The sequence below is a fragment of the Coloeus monedula genome, assembly GCF_965178545.1.
Source record: "Coloeus monedula genome assembly, chromosome: 9".
NCBI lineage: Eukaryota > Metazoa > Chordata > Aves > Passeriformes > Corvidae > Coloeus > Coloeus monedula.
The window spans coordinates 26105575-26122559 of record NC_138789.1 but is presented as its reverse complement, the minus strand read 5'-3'; the positions used below and the strand labels follow the sequence as shown (position 1 = coordinate 26122559).

Sequence of the window (16985 nt, the reverse complement as noted above, 5' to 3'; positions counted from 1 at the left end):
GAGCTTCTAGCTTTCCATATTTTTTCCTTAGCGAGTACCACAGGTATTGTTTTCGTTTTCAGAAAAGTCTAAAAGAAGTGGAGGCCCCAAAACATAGTTGGTGATTTTTAGCTCTGACTGAGCTCTGCCAATGCTGCCTCAGGCAAGGTGTGGGTAAATCAGAAATTCCCAGCTCCTTGCCTAAGAAGGAGTCGGGAAATAATGAGACACTCCGTGTGGAATAGACACTACAAACTGAGCAGTGCATTATTTACGTTTCTTTTGTTTGTAAAATCAGCCTTTTTAGATGTGGCAGAAATCCATATGCAACTCTCTCTGCCTTTTAGGAAAGGAATGGTTAAAGCTGAGAGGAGGGCTTAGCTGAGAAATCGCTGCGCGTGGAAAGAGTTGGGTTTGCTGCAGGTAAAAAACGTGGCACAGCAATACACAGAGAACCTCCTTTATTTTCTGATCCTGCTGCTGCTAGGAAGGGTTTCATGATGCAGTTTTTTAAGCGGGGACTTAGTAGGTAAACTCTCCATAGCAGGTTCTACCTTTCCTGCCCTGGAGGAGGTGAGATTAGAGATCTTGATTGTATGTGCAGAGTCTTTTCCATTTTGCTCTAAATCCAGGTATCACCAAGACAGAAAAATTCCAGCTTCTCTTTTTAAGGATGAACAGAGGTAGCAGCTTATTTTCTTGGAGGGGAGACATTTAGGAGAAAAAGGATCTGTAAGAGGTAATTTGAATTTCTGGAATGTTACCATTCTTTTGAGAACTAGAGCTATGCCAAAATTCAGCTTCTTCAAGGTGCTGCTAATGCTGACCTTCCCTGACCCCGCTACTGGAGCACTGGGGGGCTCCTGCTTGTGTGGGGTGGTCACTTGAAGTCAGGGCCTGTCTGTAAGGCCTGTGGGGACATCCTGCTGGTGGCCATAGGGACAGGCAGGGTCTGGAGCACCAGGGGCAGCTGGTGTGGCTCAGCTTGGAGCAAAGGAGGCTCCGGGGGAATCTTGTGGCTCTGCACAACTCCCTGACAGGAGGGGGCAGCCGGGGGAGTCGGGCTCTGCTCGCAGGGAACAGGGACAGGAGGAGAGGGAACGGCCTCAGGCTGGGCCAGGGGAGGTTTAAATTGGATTTCAGGGAAAGTGTCCGGTCCTGGCACAGTGGTGGAGTCCCCATCCCTGGAGAGATTTCAAAGCCGTGTGGGTGTGGCACTTGGAGACACGGGGCAGTGGTGGCCTTGGCAGTGCTGGGGAACGGTTGGACTTGAAAATCTTGAAGCTCTTTCCCAACCTAAACCTTTCCATAGTTCCATGGCAGTGGCTGGGATCGAGCAGAGCACCAGGACACGGAGGTGCTCGGGGCTGTGGCAGGGCAGCATGGGCAGCACAGGGCAGGGCGGGGCAGTGCCAGCAGGGCAAGGCAGAGCAGGCCAGGGCAGAGCAGCACACGGCTGCTGTCACCTGCGGCCGCTGCGTGCCCGGCCGGGAGCGCGGGCGGTGCCTTTAAGGGGCGGTGGCGGCGGCGGGGCCGGGCGGCCGCGGTCGCCCCCCGGCTCCCGGAACTCGCCCGGCGCCGGCCATGGTGCGGATCGTGACCGTGCAGACGAAGCCCTACGGCGACCAGAAGCCGGGCACCAGCGGGCTGCGCAAGCGGGTGACGGTGTTCCAGAGCAATGCCAACTACAGCGAGAACTTCATCCAGAGCACGCTGGCCACCGTGCCGCCCGCCGAGCGTCAGGACGCCACGCTCGAGGTGGGGGGCGACGGCCGCTTCTGCCTGAAGGAGGCCATCCAGCTCATCGCCCGCATCGCCGCCGCCACCGGGGTGAGCAGCGGGCGCTCCGCGGCTCCGGGATGCCCTCCCCGGCCGCCGGCAGCGGGGCCGCGCAGCGGCGGCGGAAATCGCTGGCGCTCGGCGGGTCCGCGGCGTGGAAGTAACGCGGGCAGGGACAGATGAGCTGACGGGGCTGGCGGGGGACAGCTCGCGGTGCAGGTAGGAAAAGCCCCCCGGGAGCCTCTCGCTGCCTGCGGGAGCGGGTGGATATTGGCCAGGGCGGAGGGATGGAAGCAAACACGACTTTGCTCTACTTCCTTCTTCTTCCTTCTGCCCATCGCTGGGTTTTCCAGCTAAACCACAAAGCAAGGGCACAGCGTGGAGGCGGTGAGGTGTTGGGAGGGAGCAGCGCTCCCTTCCACAGCACTGGAATGCATCTCACTGCTGAGGGATTCCTCCGCGGGTTCGTCGTGCTCCTGTCACTTGGTAGCCCAAGGGAATCCCAGCAGGAGCTGACCTTTGAACAGAAAGTTTCTCAATCCTGGTGGCTAGTGTGTACTTCCCTGGGAAAGGAAGGCTCAGCCCCTGCCGGGGGGACAAACCTGGAGATGGAGATTCAATTCCCAGCCCTGCCAGACTCTGTCTCTGCCACCCTACTTTTCTTTCCAGCTGTGGTAGGAACAGAACAGTGTCTCTTAATTCCGGAATGATTCGTACGTGAGTGCACTTGAGATGGTGCCAAGTATCTTTTTTTTCCCTCTGGAATCTCTACAGCGACTTCCAAAGTCAATTTTTCAATAGAAGCAGAGCGTTTTGCAGTGGGGGCAGCACTCATTGTATGACTAATAACACACTTGCAGTCTGTTTCTTTTTCTTGGGCTCCACTTGTCCTGGCATTCCTAAATGCAGTGGCTGCCTGGACCAGAGTCATCCTCGGCAGAAAGTGCCAGGTTTTGGCAGCTGCTCAGGGGGCTTTTCCAGGGCTCTTGGCACCCTCTTATGGCCAACGTGCAGGGACAGCACCCACTCTGGACCTTTCCTGAGGGCAGGAGTGAAGGGAATGGGATTCTGTCTTATAGGAGAGTCACAGATGAAGTGTAAAGTGTTTTTACTCCATTTGTTGCCCGGGATTCCGTGCTGAGTGTCTTCTTGACTGAGTATAGAAAAGGAGCAGAAGGATACTGAATTGCAAGGACGAGAAACTGGGATTTCACTGCTCTACTCATGTACAGAAGTAAAAAAAAAACCCAGCCCAAAACTTTACTACCCACCAGTGCTAGTGCTGGTCACCAGTAGTGGGACTTCCACCCGATTTTAAAGGATTTCATTTGCTGCCCACTTGCCTCTGCCTGGTTTTAGTCTCAAATAACCTAAATAATTTCACACCACTCATTTATACTCTTGTTGCAGTCTATCAGTATTTCAACTACACCTGATGGAAATCCTCAGTCTGTCTTGCCACATTCAAGCAGTTTGAAGAAATGTTTCCAATCATCTTTAAATGAGTATTAATTGAAGTATCAATGCCAGTGTAGGGATTTACACATCATCAAATTTCCTCTTCAACAGGGAGAACCTCCAAACATTTCAGGTTATTTTCCCTGCTTGAACAGCAGTCACCTCACCCATTTCTGGATATGGATAAGGTTATTTTAAACAACTACTGTGAGAAAATTCCTGCAGCACTTACAAGAACAAGATTTATTTGTCAGTTTTTCTCTTCCAGGAAGAAGAGTTTTACTCCAGTTATGCAATTTTTTTTAACAATACCATGCTAACATTCCAAAAATCTAAAAATATTCATTCCTGATTTGGTTAGTTCATTAATATTTTGATCCATGGAATGAGGGACTCTTGATAAACAGGGAAGGAATGATAGAAACAGCAAAGACAAAACAGATACTCCACCCAAACCGTGTGTGTTTACTACTTTTTGTTCCTTCTTACCTTCTATAAAGTTATTTAATTTAAATCCTTGACATGTATCTATTAGAGACATTGTGTGAACTAAAACTCCGTGTAAAGCCACATCACTGAGCCTCCACTAAAAGTTTCTATCATTCAAATGGGCTTTTCACCAGCTTTTTGCTGCACAAGAACCTGACTGCAGGTAAGCATCGAGGAACTCTTTTTATCTCATGGGAAGGAACGGCTTTAGGGCAGGAAAAGCATTCCATGGAATTTCAGCTGGACCACTCATCTACAAAATGTTACTACAGCCCAAGAAACAGATGCAAAATTACAGTCACAGCTGCATTCTGAGCAGAACAAGTTGGGTAATGGTACACTAAGCTGCTAATTAAACAGCTAATGATTTTTTTTTTAGTGCCACTGCGGTATTTTGCCATCTCTGTTTAAATTTCAAAAAAATAAGTCTCTAGAAAATTTTGAAATGGCAAATTTCTACCTTGCTTAATACCAGCGAGGCCTCCAAATACGTGCTACATATTAAAAAACCCTCTTCAAAATCACACAGGCACGGAGATTTATTGGGAGCTCGTTTGCTAACCAGCTCTTTCTCTCTGTACTTTTCCAGAATTTTCCTTCCTTTCCACCCTGCCATCCTCCCAAGCTCCTGTGCACTGCTGGCTGCAGCAACACCCACTGTGGAGAGATAATAAACTGACATATGTCATGATATGCTGGCGGCTGGGAGGATGCTGGAGCTGCATTTACAAAAAATAATAGCAACAGTACAATTTTATTTTTATTGCGATAACTGCAGTGAAATTTATGGCAGCGTTAGTAGTTTATTGATTCATTATGCCAGATTAGCTGAGGGAGGTAATTACAGCCCTGACATGAAAATGCCTTTAATGTTTCCATTTCAATTTTGCAGTTTATAATATGCAGATTACAGCATTATCATAATTCCATATTGTCACATGTACAATTCCATGGCAGAACATTTGCTTCCCAGGATAATGGAGCTAATTTCTAATAAATGATTTCAGCAAGGATCTTAACTCGTTCAGCTCTTGGGTAAATAGTGATGGCAATAACAATATGCACATGTTTCAAGTGATTCAAGCAGATGTACATTACTTAATGCCAGGCAGCTCTGTGACAAATGAAATACAATAAATTTTATACTTAAATTTGCAGCAGTAATTTTGTGCTTTAAGATTTGCCCAGACAACATCCAATCTGTAACAATTTAAAGGCAGCTAAAATGAAATAGATTGGTTATATCCACGTTGATTTTTGCACACAGATATAGATACACACACATACATATATATTTATACAGCCCAGATGGCTCCATACACCAAAAAATACGTACGTTATCTTTTTTAACTGTGTCCAAATTTAATGCTCTCTTAACCCTGCAAGAGAAAAATATGGACAGGTTTTATGGTCATCTAGGCACAAAGATTTCTGTTAGTAAGGTCTAAAATTGATAATGTTAAAGACAGTTTCCTTTTTTGGTTTCACATTTACACAGGAAAACTGATGGCATCCAAAGCAAATCCATTCCCTGTACCACGAATGTTGCTTGTTTAGAAGGACAAAGTGTTTGCCTAAGAAAATCTGATTCTCCATTTTATACCAGAGATAAAATCAAGGCACTGAAGTGAAATCATGCTGAATATTTATCTTTTTCTTCATAAAACTATAAACAACAAAACCCCCACAAAAGCATTTTCATTTACATACCTTCTGAGCAAGGCTTGAAATTATTTTGCCTTTAGTAGAAATAATGTTTAAGACATTTAAGACAGGTACAGCCAAGGTGAAAAAAGTAGTTTTGCCCATCATTTTAGCTCTTAACATGATTCAGTGCTACCAGACTATGACTTAACTGGGGAACAGATGCTCTATGTCTTTACAGGTCCCCAAACCATAAGAAACTCTTTGCTTCCCTTCTTCCCTCTCCTGATTCAGGAACATGCCAAGTTCTCTCTGCAAAATCTGCTCCTCTGAACTGGATGCCCAGCTGTTAATGGCAACACTGGAAGAGGAAAGCTGAATATTTATAATACTTTATATGGTACAGCTGTCTTCTAAAGAGCAGTCATCAAAATTTTATTGAATGCAGGCTAAATGCTCCAAGGAAAGAAAGGTCAACATAAATTAAGACTATTTTTCCCAGAGACAACTGAAACTTTTAAGCACATTCCTAAATCTTAACAATAGTTTAAAGCATGATATAAAACGATGAGGGAAAAAAAAAATCTTTGTAAGAACAGTCCCCAAGAAACATATATAGTACATTGAATTAAACAGGGTTTGGAATATACATCATATTTCAAGAACTTAGTTCAGTTTTCATCTCAGAGAAAGAATGTTTTGCCTTGTAAGGAATTTAGATGACCTCATTCCAAACACATCCTTTTAAAATTTATGTTGCTATTCCAAAACTGTAAATTAAAGGATTGGGAAAATAGAATGGAAACACATCTTTGATATGTAACTCAGCCAAGGGTCTTACATGAAAACTGGTTTACAGCTATCTCTATTCCAAAATAGAGAAAAGAAATATCCTATCTTAAAAAAGCCAAGTAAACAGGTAACATTTAAATTAAAAATGCCTCTGAAATTCTGGCCAAAGGGCAGCCAAAGCTGTAACAGTTTGATGGACTTCTTTACAATGTATTTCTTTTTAAAGAGAACCCCATATTGCTCAAGGAATCCTGACTCCATTACACATTCCAGCTCATGGCAGCAGAGAAATATTCCATTTATTAATGCATCCACACTGGAAGGATGCTCTGGGGGCCAATGCATTTGCATGTTACACTAAGGCATGTTCTGATGGAAGTTTTTATGACAGACTTCAAAAGAAGCTGAAAGCCAAAGGAAAGCAGGATCGGGAGTTGGCACAGCTGTAGGATGAAATAAATGAGAAACTACATGAAAATCCCACTAAGTTATAAACACAGAACATTTCTTAGGGGGAAAGTTGTGCACTGATCAAAGCTACGTTCTCCGAAGTCTGTCAAATATTGTGTACAGCAACAGAGCAGCACACTGCCCAAATTTCTCTCTGCAAGCACCCTGAACTATGGGAATAGAGATGGAGCCTCATTCCAAGCACCTCAACGTTGGAAAGCGCTGGAATATTGTATTGGAAGACACAATTTTAGCTTTATTTAGAAGGTCAACCTTGCCTCGTGTCACCCAATAGCCCGGCTTGCTTGGGGGCTTGTTTTTAATGATTGTCTTTCCAATGCCATGATGTGAGAAATTAAATCAGTTATTTAAAATGTATGCTCTAAGTCTACACACAGACCCTGGCTTGGATCTCTGAAACCAAATTTATCCTGACACCTCACATGAAAACCCTGTTGACCAAATTGTTGTCTCTCGGATCTTCCAAAAGAAGAATGTGGCGAAAAAACACGTCCAAAGAAAAGTATTTTAGGAAACAACATGAAGAGCACCACTTTTAGTTTTGTTTTCTTTTTTTTTTTAATATGGCTCACTTTGACTGTGGTGTAGAACCAAATGCCAGAGTGGAACAAGAAAAGGAGACAGAAAGATGAGGCACGTGTGGTGAGAGTATTTAACCAGAGTTTCCTACCCCTGAGTTAGCCTGACAAGGCTTAATTTATTTTCTTAACCATGCAGAGTATGATGGCGCATGTTTACAGCCAGATGTACAACCTGCAGTGATTATTTTGTGCCTAATATTTATCGGGTTAAAGAACTTTCTTTATTGATCCCCAGAAGCCCACGATGAGCAGAGATACACAAGAGCAGCACCAGACTTACATGACTTGATTAATTACTTACTGACTGATAAATTGCAAAATATAGGAGAAAAATGAGCAGGACTTATTCCCATTTGAGACAATATGGGGAGATACAGCCTGATGGAAAATGGGCACCAGGGGTGTCATGCCTTCATCTCCACAGGCCTGTAATTCCTTCCCACATCTGAGTGTGTGTGTGAATCTATAATTTAGTTGCTGTTGTAATTGTACTAAATCCTGTTGAATCACTTTATAAGTATTAAATCAGGCAGTGATTAAGTGCTGCTAAACTCTTTGGCACTGCATCTTTTGTATCCACGTCATTGTCCCCTTGACCGTTTTGCATCCCTGGTCTCCCTGTAAATCATTCTAAATTGATTCTGATCCCATTTTCCTGTGTATGCTTCATCTGTGTAGTAAGCAATAGAGTGAACCTTGCCATCAAACTCTGTTGAAGTCACTCTTTCCCAAATTCATATCAAACCCTGCTTTTTTTGTCAATCCCTTCAGTGGTGGCCAAGGGAGGGGACCAAGAGGATGGACCAGGCTCTGCCTGGTGGTGCCCAGCAATGGGACAAGATGCAATGGGCAGAAACTGATGCCCAGGAAGTTCCACCTGGATATGAGGATGAAATTGTCTCCTGAGCAGTGACAGAGCACTGGAACAGATTGTCCAGAGATGGTGCGGAGTCTCCCTCACTGGAGATATTCCAGAACTGCCTGGATGCAATCCTGTGCCATGTGCAGGGGATGACCCTGCTTGAGAAGGCTGGACTGGATGACCCACTGTGGTCCCTTCCAAGCTGAATCACCCTGTGATCCTTCTTCTTGCCCCTCTCCACACAGCCCCACAGGTGTTATCCATGGGATGTACAGAGATACAGCATCACAGAATAACTGGGGTTGGAAGGGATCTCCAGAGATCATCCAGTCCAAACCCCCTTGCCAAGGCAGGGTCACCCGGAGGTTTGGAATGTCTCCAGAGAGGGAGACTCCACGCCCTCCCTGGGCAGCTGTTCCACAGCTCTGCCACCCTCAGTGTTCAGAAGTTGTTCTTGATGTCGAGGTGGAATTCGTTGTGTTTTAGTTTACAGCCATTGATCCTTGTCCTGTCGCTGGGCACCTCTGAACAGAATTGCCCCCGATCCCCCAGAAATGCAGAATACAGAGAGGATCACCCCCAGCAGCACCGCCCACCCAGCCGCGCCCGCAGCGCTGCCCCAGGAACCACCATCGCGAGCATTTCCCGCTCTCTGTTTTCATTTGGAAACAAATCCCGCCCCCCTCGCTGGCTGCTCCTCCCCTCCCCGGGCCGACTCTGGGCTCGCTTTTCCCCTCACGGAACGCGCTCGGGAGCCGCAGCCCGCCGGGAGAAGCGCTCCCCTCACGGCGCCCCGCCGAGCCCGCGGGAACCGACCCGCTGCTGTGAGGGGAGGGGTGGGAGAGGAGAAGAGAGGGGAGAGAGAGGAGAAGGGAAGGAAAGAGAACACAGAAGAAAGAAGAGGGGAGAGGGAGAAGAGGAAGGAGAGAGAGAGCGGACGGAGAGGGAGAGCAGCGCTGCGCCGCTCCCCAGACACCTACGACATCCCGGAGCCGTTCCCGCCGCCTCCCCTTCAGAGCTCCCGCCGTGCGCCCGCCAAACGCCGCCGGCTGGAAACGGCGCTGAGGGCGGGCCGGGCCGGGCCGGGGCCGAGGAGCCCGGCGGGGCCGGGGAGCCCGGCAGGGGTGCGGGGCCGAGAGCGGTGTCGGTGTGCGCTCGTCGGATCCCGCTGTGCGCGGTAGGAACCGGGCCGGGGCCGGGGGGTTTCGGGTGGCGGGTTCGGGGCGGCCAGACGCACCTCAGGAGTCCCTCGGGGATCGCCGAGCAGGGCTGAGGGAGGGCTGATTCCCCTCAGGGCTGGGGGAAGGGGGTTGTAATTTTTTTTTTTTTTTTTTTTTTTTTTTACGGTGGATGGCAAATTTAGCCCTTGAAGCTCCGTGCAGCCAGCGGGGAGGGAGGTGATGAGATCCATGTGGGGACAAGTTTCCTCGTTTGAGGTGAACGAGGTGGGAGCAGGGCGAAGCTTCCCTGTGCGAATGTGGGTTGTGTGTGGATGAGGCTCGGACATGAAGGTCAGTGTTGGCACGGAGGGTCTGCCTTTGGGCATCAGGAGGAGTTTCTTCACAGAAAGGGCGATTAGACATTGGAAGGGGCTGCCCAGGGAGGGCATCCCTGGAGGTGTCTCTAGGGGTGCCTAGAGATTATACTCAGGCAAGCAAAACAAAAAACATCAGATGGCGCCAGAACATTACTAGTGCTGCCAGTTAAAGCTGTAGCTGGGCTGGAGCTTTATTATTTCAGATCAGTGCTTTGGCTGTATTACGCTACAGGAGTTGAAACAGTGCAAAGAGCTCGTGAAAAAAAACCCCTCTTGGCTTAACTCTGAAAAACCTGTGTGTAGGCAGAGCATCCGCAATGGGAAATTCTCCATAGAAGAGCTTTTTATTTACCTTGGTTTGCCAGAGGCTGAATTTCCTGAACTTCAGCTTATGCTGAATATCTTACTAGTTCTTTGTTCTCTTTCACTCTTTTTGGGGGAAATGTGACAAAGACTTGTATCCACTAGAAGAAGCATGTATTTTAGATATCTCATTTTAGGTAAAAGTCCTAGAGTAGGAAAAGTTGTGTTAACAGGTATAAAAGGAGGAATTCAGCTCAAGGATTCTTTCAGAAGTGTAGTGTGGATATTCTCCTTAGGTAATTTGGCAGAGATCAGAGAATCATTGTTTTTCAAAAAGCCTCACACAAATTGAAATAAATACATTTGAAATGACAGTCTTTGAGCATCCAGGATATATCATACAGGTTTATGCACTTTCATGCCAGGCTGCTCTGTCTTCCCTGTCTGTCAGATAACTCCCCTATATTGAACATGGATCATGAAGGCACTGTTGAAGGATTTAGCTGAACTACTTAGATCCTTCTGATAAAGATTCTTGGGGCCCATTCAAATTCTTTTGAAAGATCAATGCAAACGTTTTAGTTCATTTAAACAAATCAATAAACTGAAATCAGCCACAACTGTGCTATAACCTTTTATATCCTTTGTATTTTAAATCATTAGCATCAATGATTTTGAATAAAAAATGGCTTAAAATAGAAGTTAGTGAGTAATTTCTTAGCAGAAGAATTTAGTTTGCTCTAACATGTTCCATCTGAATCCAATCTGGACCAGTTACAAAGAGCTGTTATTTTCTATAATTACAGACAGTTTTATTGTGATGTTCTCCATATTTTACACAACTTAGACTAGAGTGTCACCATCTGTAACATTTAGTACTTACTGTCATCTGAGAGAATAATGTACTACGGAGATAACAGGACTGGGCTGAAGCAGCAGCTGTTACCTTGTGCTGCCTTTGTTTCATGCACTGCTCCATCAGATGAAAATCTTATCCAGCACCATTCTCTTGTCACACAGAGGTCTCAGTTAAATTATCCTGCCATAGTGTCCCAGCCACACACACATTTCCTGACCAGTCACAATGTTTAGCCCGTGAAGTGGCCTCTGGGGCTCATACTGTCCCAGCAGGGATGTAGGAAGAAACCTCAGATATGCCCAGTCCTTCCTGTGTTTTCCAGGACATCCCAATTTGCACCCTACTTTTAAAAATTTCTTCTATGTTATTTTTCTTTGTCCAAGCTTCTCCAGTAAATTACATTTTTGCCCATTACAGTTTAAATCTGCATGGTTTCTAGCCAAAAGGAAGATACTGCTGGTCAGAATAAATACCAGTGAAGGACCAGGGTAGACAATGGAAGTAAGAGAACACTGGGAGTCTGGTTCTTTAAGAGGAAAATGCTTTTCTGTTGTAAATTTTGCTGAAGTTATGGCTGAACTCACTTAGGAGAACCTCAGTGATGAAGTTGTGGCTTGTGGGTTTCCTTAAGGGTGTCTGGGAGTGTGACTGGCAGCAGTGAAAGTGGCTTTAGGTTCTCCCAACAGCTGCAATTGCTTGGGGTTCTGAAGAACATAAGGAAGGCATTTGAGAAGAGAACAAATAACATTTTGTTTCAGTTTCTTTTCCAACTTCAGAAATATGCTGGTAGCTTAATTTTGTATTGCTTGTCCCATAAGGTCACTGTGCCAACTACTGATAACGTAATCATCATAATTAAGAATTTATGTTTTAGCCTGATAGTGGATGATTGGTTTTTTGCTTGTTGATAACAAGTAATATCTTTTATTTTTACCTTCAGGAAAACATTTCCCCCATTTTAATTTTTATGGGTAACAAATGCAGTGATAAACTACAATGAAGTAGAAGATGGAGCATTCTGTGTCATCCTCAGTCTCCAGCTACTGTCCTTTACAGGTATTTTCTAGTCCCTTTATGTACATCCCAACTGCACTGAGAATAGGAGCAATGTCAAAGCCTAAACATTTTTTATTTTATTTCTTCAGAATTATGTTTGGTTTAGGGGATTACAGAGAGGAAGATAGATGGGAAAGAATCACCTTCACCCTGCAAGCAGTCATTCTTCAAAGAGGATAATTAAATCAAGTATGACAGTAAGTGCCATTGTAAGTAGATTTTCTGAATAGATTTATTATACTGTCACTGGTTTTAATACAAGTGTTTATGAAAAAAATCAGCAAGACAGTGGAAGGAGGATAGTAGTTGGTTTCTGAGGCAAACAAATAATTCTCTTGGGCCTTTCTTGCCAATTCTTCTAGGATTCTATGAAATAAAAGCCATTAGCAATACATTTTTCCAATACTGTCCATTTTAATCTAGTTTTTCTCTGATTTTAATGAACTGTCATAAATTCCTCTAGGTCATGGATGAGGGACCTCGTTGAGGGCTAAGCAGACCTTTCTGAGTCTTCTAAATGGCTCCATATTTGCATACTCTGGGAAAAATCAAATTACAGCAGGTTGCATGGAATTCAACTCACCAGGTCTCAGAATCCCTGTTCTGTTTCTGCTTATTGCTTATGGCTGTGTTTGGTGTAAGTTCACAAGAGAAGGGGCTTTTCTTTTTGAACATTAGATCTGGCTTCCTACGGTTCAGAATCTCATCCTTCTGTAGCGTGTTTAGAGCTGCACTGGAGAGCACTGGAATATTGAAGCCAGTTCCCCAAAACCCATGGAATATGTTCGGCCAAAATGTGGTACCATTTAAGACAGGGCTGACAACTCTCTCTTGCATTTAAGATAGATAGAGATGATTCCGAAAATCAGATTTATTCTGTGTGCAGTTATTTAATGCTCTCTGGTAGTGCTGTATGTCAGAGGGATGATGCAGCAAAGACGCAGCTGACTCACCTCGCTGGCACTGACACTTGGCCGGACTGGGAGGAGTTTGTCAGATGTTGTTGCAGTGTGTTAAAAACAGGGCGTGAAGGTACTCAGTTAAGCAACTCCAATGACTCACCCAATGGCCAAATCCTGTTGCAAGGTCTACAGAGAAACACATTTTAAGGACATTATAAATTTGAGTAGCTTTGGAGCAATAGCAAAACTTAAAATTTTGGTGTGGTCTCTTAAGAGCAAATTCAAGTTTTGCAGGACAGTTTGACATAATGTTATCTGGGAGTTGCAGAAGGTTCAGACTGGCACTTTAGGACTCAACATTTGTTTAAGAAGTACATTTCTGAGCTTGCTGAGGGGCTTGGCCATTAAGAAATGTGGTTGTCTTCTGCACTCACTATACTCAGAGGGCAAAGAATTCCTCCTGCATATCCTGATCACACTTGAGATCTTCAGTGTTCTGAGATGAAGGTGTTAATAGCAGTAAAAATTTAATGGGGAAAGCACCTTCTAACAAATTCTGTAACTTAAAGATAGTGTAAATCCATTCCAAAATAATTAAAAAAGCTACCTAGCCTTTATACTGAAGAAATAGTTACACAGGCTGTTTTCCATCTCTACATTGGCTGAGCTCTGGTAATCTGAAAATCAGTCTAGCAAGTAGAAAAATGCTGGAATGAATGTTGTAGGGTGAACAATACACTGTAATCTTTGTATTATTTTATTATAAAACTTAACAACATGATAATTTACTCTTGAGATCAACAGGCCATGGACACTTTTAAAATTCAGGATGGACAGGGTGCTGGGCCATATTGCCTAGTCTGTACTTTTGCCAAGAAAGAATAGACCATATTATCCTTGAGGATAATATGGTAATTCCATTCCAACCTGGTATTGTATGAGTCTGATTCTTTGCTGCATACAGGAGTTTAGAATTCACAGCATGCTGAATCCCGTTTCATACTCCTAATGCATTGCTTAAATGGGTAATGTCTCATCGTTTGATTTAAACATCTTATCATCCTCTGGGCAGAATGTATTTAAAATTTAATGCAGAAGTCCCTGCTATTTTCTCAACCGCAAATAAGTGATTCCTACTTTAGCCTCCACAGAGACTTTGAAAAGATACAGAGGAATGCTGCTCAACTGGAATGTTTCCTTCATTGCAGCTGTGGTATGCAGCCCTCTGCTACAAAAAGGCAAATAAGCATAATCTCTTTTCCCAAAGCTTTCTCACCATCACCTTTTTCCATGGTGTTGGCCTATTAATATGTTTCAAGTGAGGTTACTTGCTCTTTGTAGTCAGTTTAGCAAGAATGCAATACATCCATCATCATCATCTCACAAAATTTAGACTTACAGGAGAGTGATGTGTAGCAAATTTAGCAAGGGAAAAAGCAAGAACTCAATTAATATTTTAGAATATTGTCACTAATCATAAGGATTATACGCTGTGTTTATTTTCAGTTAAGGAGTGGTTTTTTTTCTTTATACACATTATTTATTTGTTATTAATAGATACAGCAATATCAAAGGTAGTATTTAAAACTAGTGTTTATACATACAAGAAAGTTTCAAAATATGTGCATATTTTTAGGCTGTTATGAGCAGTATCCACACTCGATGGTACAAAGTCATAGTAAAATCTGGAGGAAAAATATCTTTTTCCCTATCTTTTTTCCCATCTTTTTTTTTTTTTAAATCCAGGTAAATAACAGACATCTGTAACACTTTTAGGGTATTAAATAGGAAATCTAAGGTGATGAAAGGAAGGATGAAAGTAAAGTCAAGGAGACCTAGAGCTGAGCAATCCATCATAAAACACAAATACAATATGTGCCTTTATTGCTCATTTAATTTCCATAACTAGAAGTATTAAAGGGGTATCTGTTAAAACTAAGGTTCCATTGTGACACTGTACAATCAGTTTCTGTCTCCTCTACATTTTCTTCTGGATTTTAAGGTAAAATAATTTTTATTGAGGTCTAGCATCATTCCCAGGGGTTTGTATGTAGGAGGAGTCCATGTACAGTATAAGCCCTCATTTAATACTGCCCTGATTTTGGGATGCTGAAAAGATTTTTCTCTAGGGTTACTGTTTCTTGTATAAGAATGAGAGACAAAACTAGCAAAGTTTATTCTACCAAAAACTGGAGAAGATTTTTTTCTTCTTATCTGAGAATGAAAAAATCCTTTTTCATGCCTACTTAAAGGATTTGTTTCCTCCTTGTTCTGATGAAAGCAAAAATGCAGAAACTGTTTTTTTCATCCTACTAATTCTCTCTCTCTCTTTCTTCTATGAGAAATGAAAAAAGAAGGGGAAAACTAATTTAGTAGAAGAAAAATAAGTAGCCACCAGAATAGGCAGAATAAACTCAGATTTCTCCCCAAAAATCACGATGTGCACTTGGACCAGGATTTAGAAAGCAGATGGGTGCTTTGCTACTGTGTCAGCTCTCAAGAGCTGTTAGGAGAAAATTCCATTTATGTGTGAACTCGCAGACTGGCGCAGAATGCAGCTACATCTGATTTCCGCATGAAGTGAGACTTCAGTTCACAGCAGCACCTCCTGCAGCTCCATCAGCTTTGTATGAGCAGGAAGAAAACCAGGGTTTAAGGATCAGGGAAAGCCCTAGCACACCCTGGCAAGGTTTCCAGTCTTGGTAGTATGAAAACAAAAGCCTGGGACGTATTATTGGATACATTAAGCTGCTGTCTAGATTGGAACAACCACTCACAACAGTTAACTCCAGCTCAGGTGACTTCTGAACTGTAAATCATTGAAAGTTTGGGAAGTACACCAGCACAGTCTCACTACATTTTCCACTCCTACCATTTTCTGTAGCTATTGGCTATTGCCACTGCTGGAGACAGGACACTGGGCTGTTTAGACCTTTCTTCTGAGCCATTACTGCTATTTTTATATTATGTTCTCATTTTCATTAAAGGACTCGTTTTCACTAAGGGACTCTATAGCTATTATTTGAAGGAGTGTTTTGGGTTGTTAGGGTTTTTTTGCAGTAAAAGAGTGGGATTTCTGTGGGATCTTTAATAATATCGTAGCCTAATTTTACATTTTAATAGTCAGACCTTACTTTGCCCCTTCTCCAATGTGAACAGTTTTGCTGATTTTTGCTGAAGCTGAAGTTGCTCAGAACTGTTGAAATACGCCCAGATGTCATGGACTGAAACAAAGGAAATCCTACTCAGCTCGTAGGCAGCAGCACACACAGGGCAGCTCTGTTACTCGCTTTGTAAGCCAAGAAAATCCAGGCCTTGTTGCATCTGTTTGCTTCCAAGTTTCAAAAGCTCAGGCTGTGAACTTCCCAGTGCCCCAACAAACTATTGCAGCAGGAACTGCTATGTAACTTCTAAGAAAATCCTAATCTAAGAAAAAACAGTAACATTATTATTAAAATCTCTAAATGCTACTGGAGTTAACCAAATTCTCTGGATAACTGATAAAATGGAAAGTTACATCATTTGCTTTCCATTGCCCAAGAGAATTAGTTTTTGAAAATAAGCTTGTAAGGAATGTATTTACAAGGAAGTCTAACTATAAAAAAGTCTGCAGTGTACAGTGAAACTTTGATTTCCGTAACATAAGCTGAAGTTGGTAGTGTTTAGGACGTAGTTTCTTACAGTGGTGTGTTTACTTGAGGTATACACAATAAATAGTTTGCTCTAATTTACTGGTCAAATGTGCAATATAGTTTGGAGATTAGCAGCCTTAAGCCTTTGGAAATGTTACCAGCACAGAAAAGTATGAGTTTAGTCGAGTGTTTCCACTCCAGACCAAACAGCCCAAACGTCATTCACACTTTCATGTTCCTTTGATGTTGATGTAGTTACATGTCAATCAAGAGCAAAATTTATCACACTGGCTTAGAGATTAAAGCATTTAACTACCCAGTTAAGCTCTGCTACTCATAACATATAAGCAAAAGAGGAGGATCTGAGTGTATCATTAGCATTACACTCTCTGGTTTATGTTTCTAGTCTCACAAATAGAGAACAGCCCTTCTCAATACTGAAAAAACAGTAGCAAATGAGCTGTTGTCATCTGTCTTTCAGATTTTGGCTTACATATCTGTCAATTTTAGGCAAAACAAAATCCTACACACAGTTTTCCCTGATCCAGCTGTCACTTACGTACTGATAACATTAACCCATCTATCTGTAAAATATTACATCTATTTGGCTTTATGCTTTTGAATGGTAATTTAATCTGCTA

At 43.3% G+C, this 16985-nt stretch overlaps 1 protein-coding gene across 1 annotated transcript; it reads left to right on the top strand.

Annotated features, from left to right (window-relative positions):
- Positions 1-1456: 1456 nt before the first annotated feature.
- LOC309576154 (phosphoglucomutase-1-like) lies at positions 1457-5708 on the top strand. The gene is made up of 2 exons (XM_082287209.1): positions 1457-1977; positions 5644-5708. Exon 1 carries the CDS (start codon positions 1564-1566, stop codon positions 1939-1941), a length of 378 nt encoding a protein of 125 aa, XP_082143335.1. The 5' UTR covers positions 1457-1563; the 3' UTR covers positions 1942-1977; positions 5644-5708.
- The last annotated feature ends 11277 nt before the right edge of the window (positions 5709-16985 follow it).

Excerpts from the sequence above, each read along its gene's own strand:
- LOC309576154 (XM_082287209.1), top strand. The coding sequence starts at position 1,564 with ATGGTGCGGATCGTGACCGTGCAGACGAAGCCCTACGGCGACCAGAAG.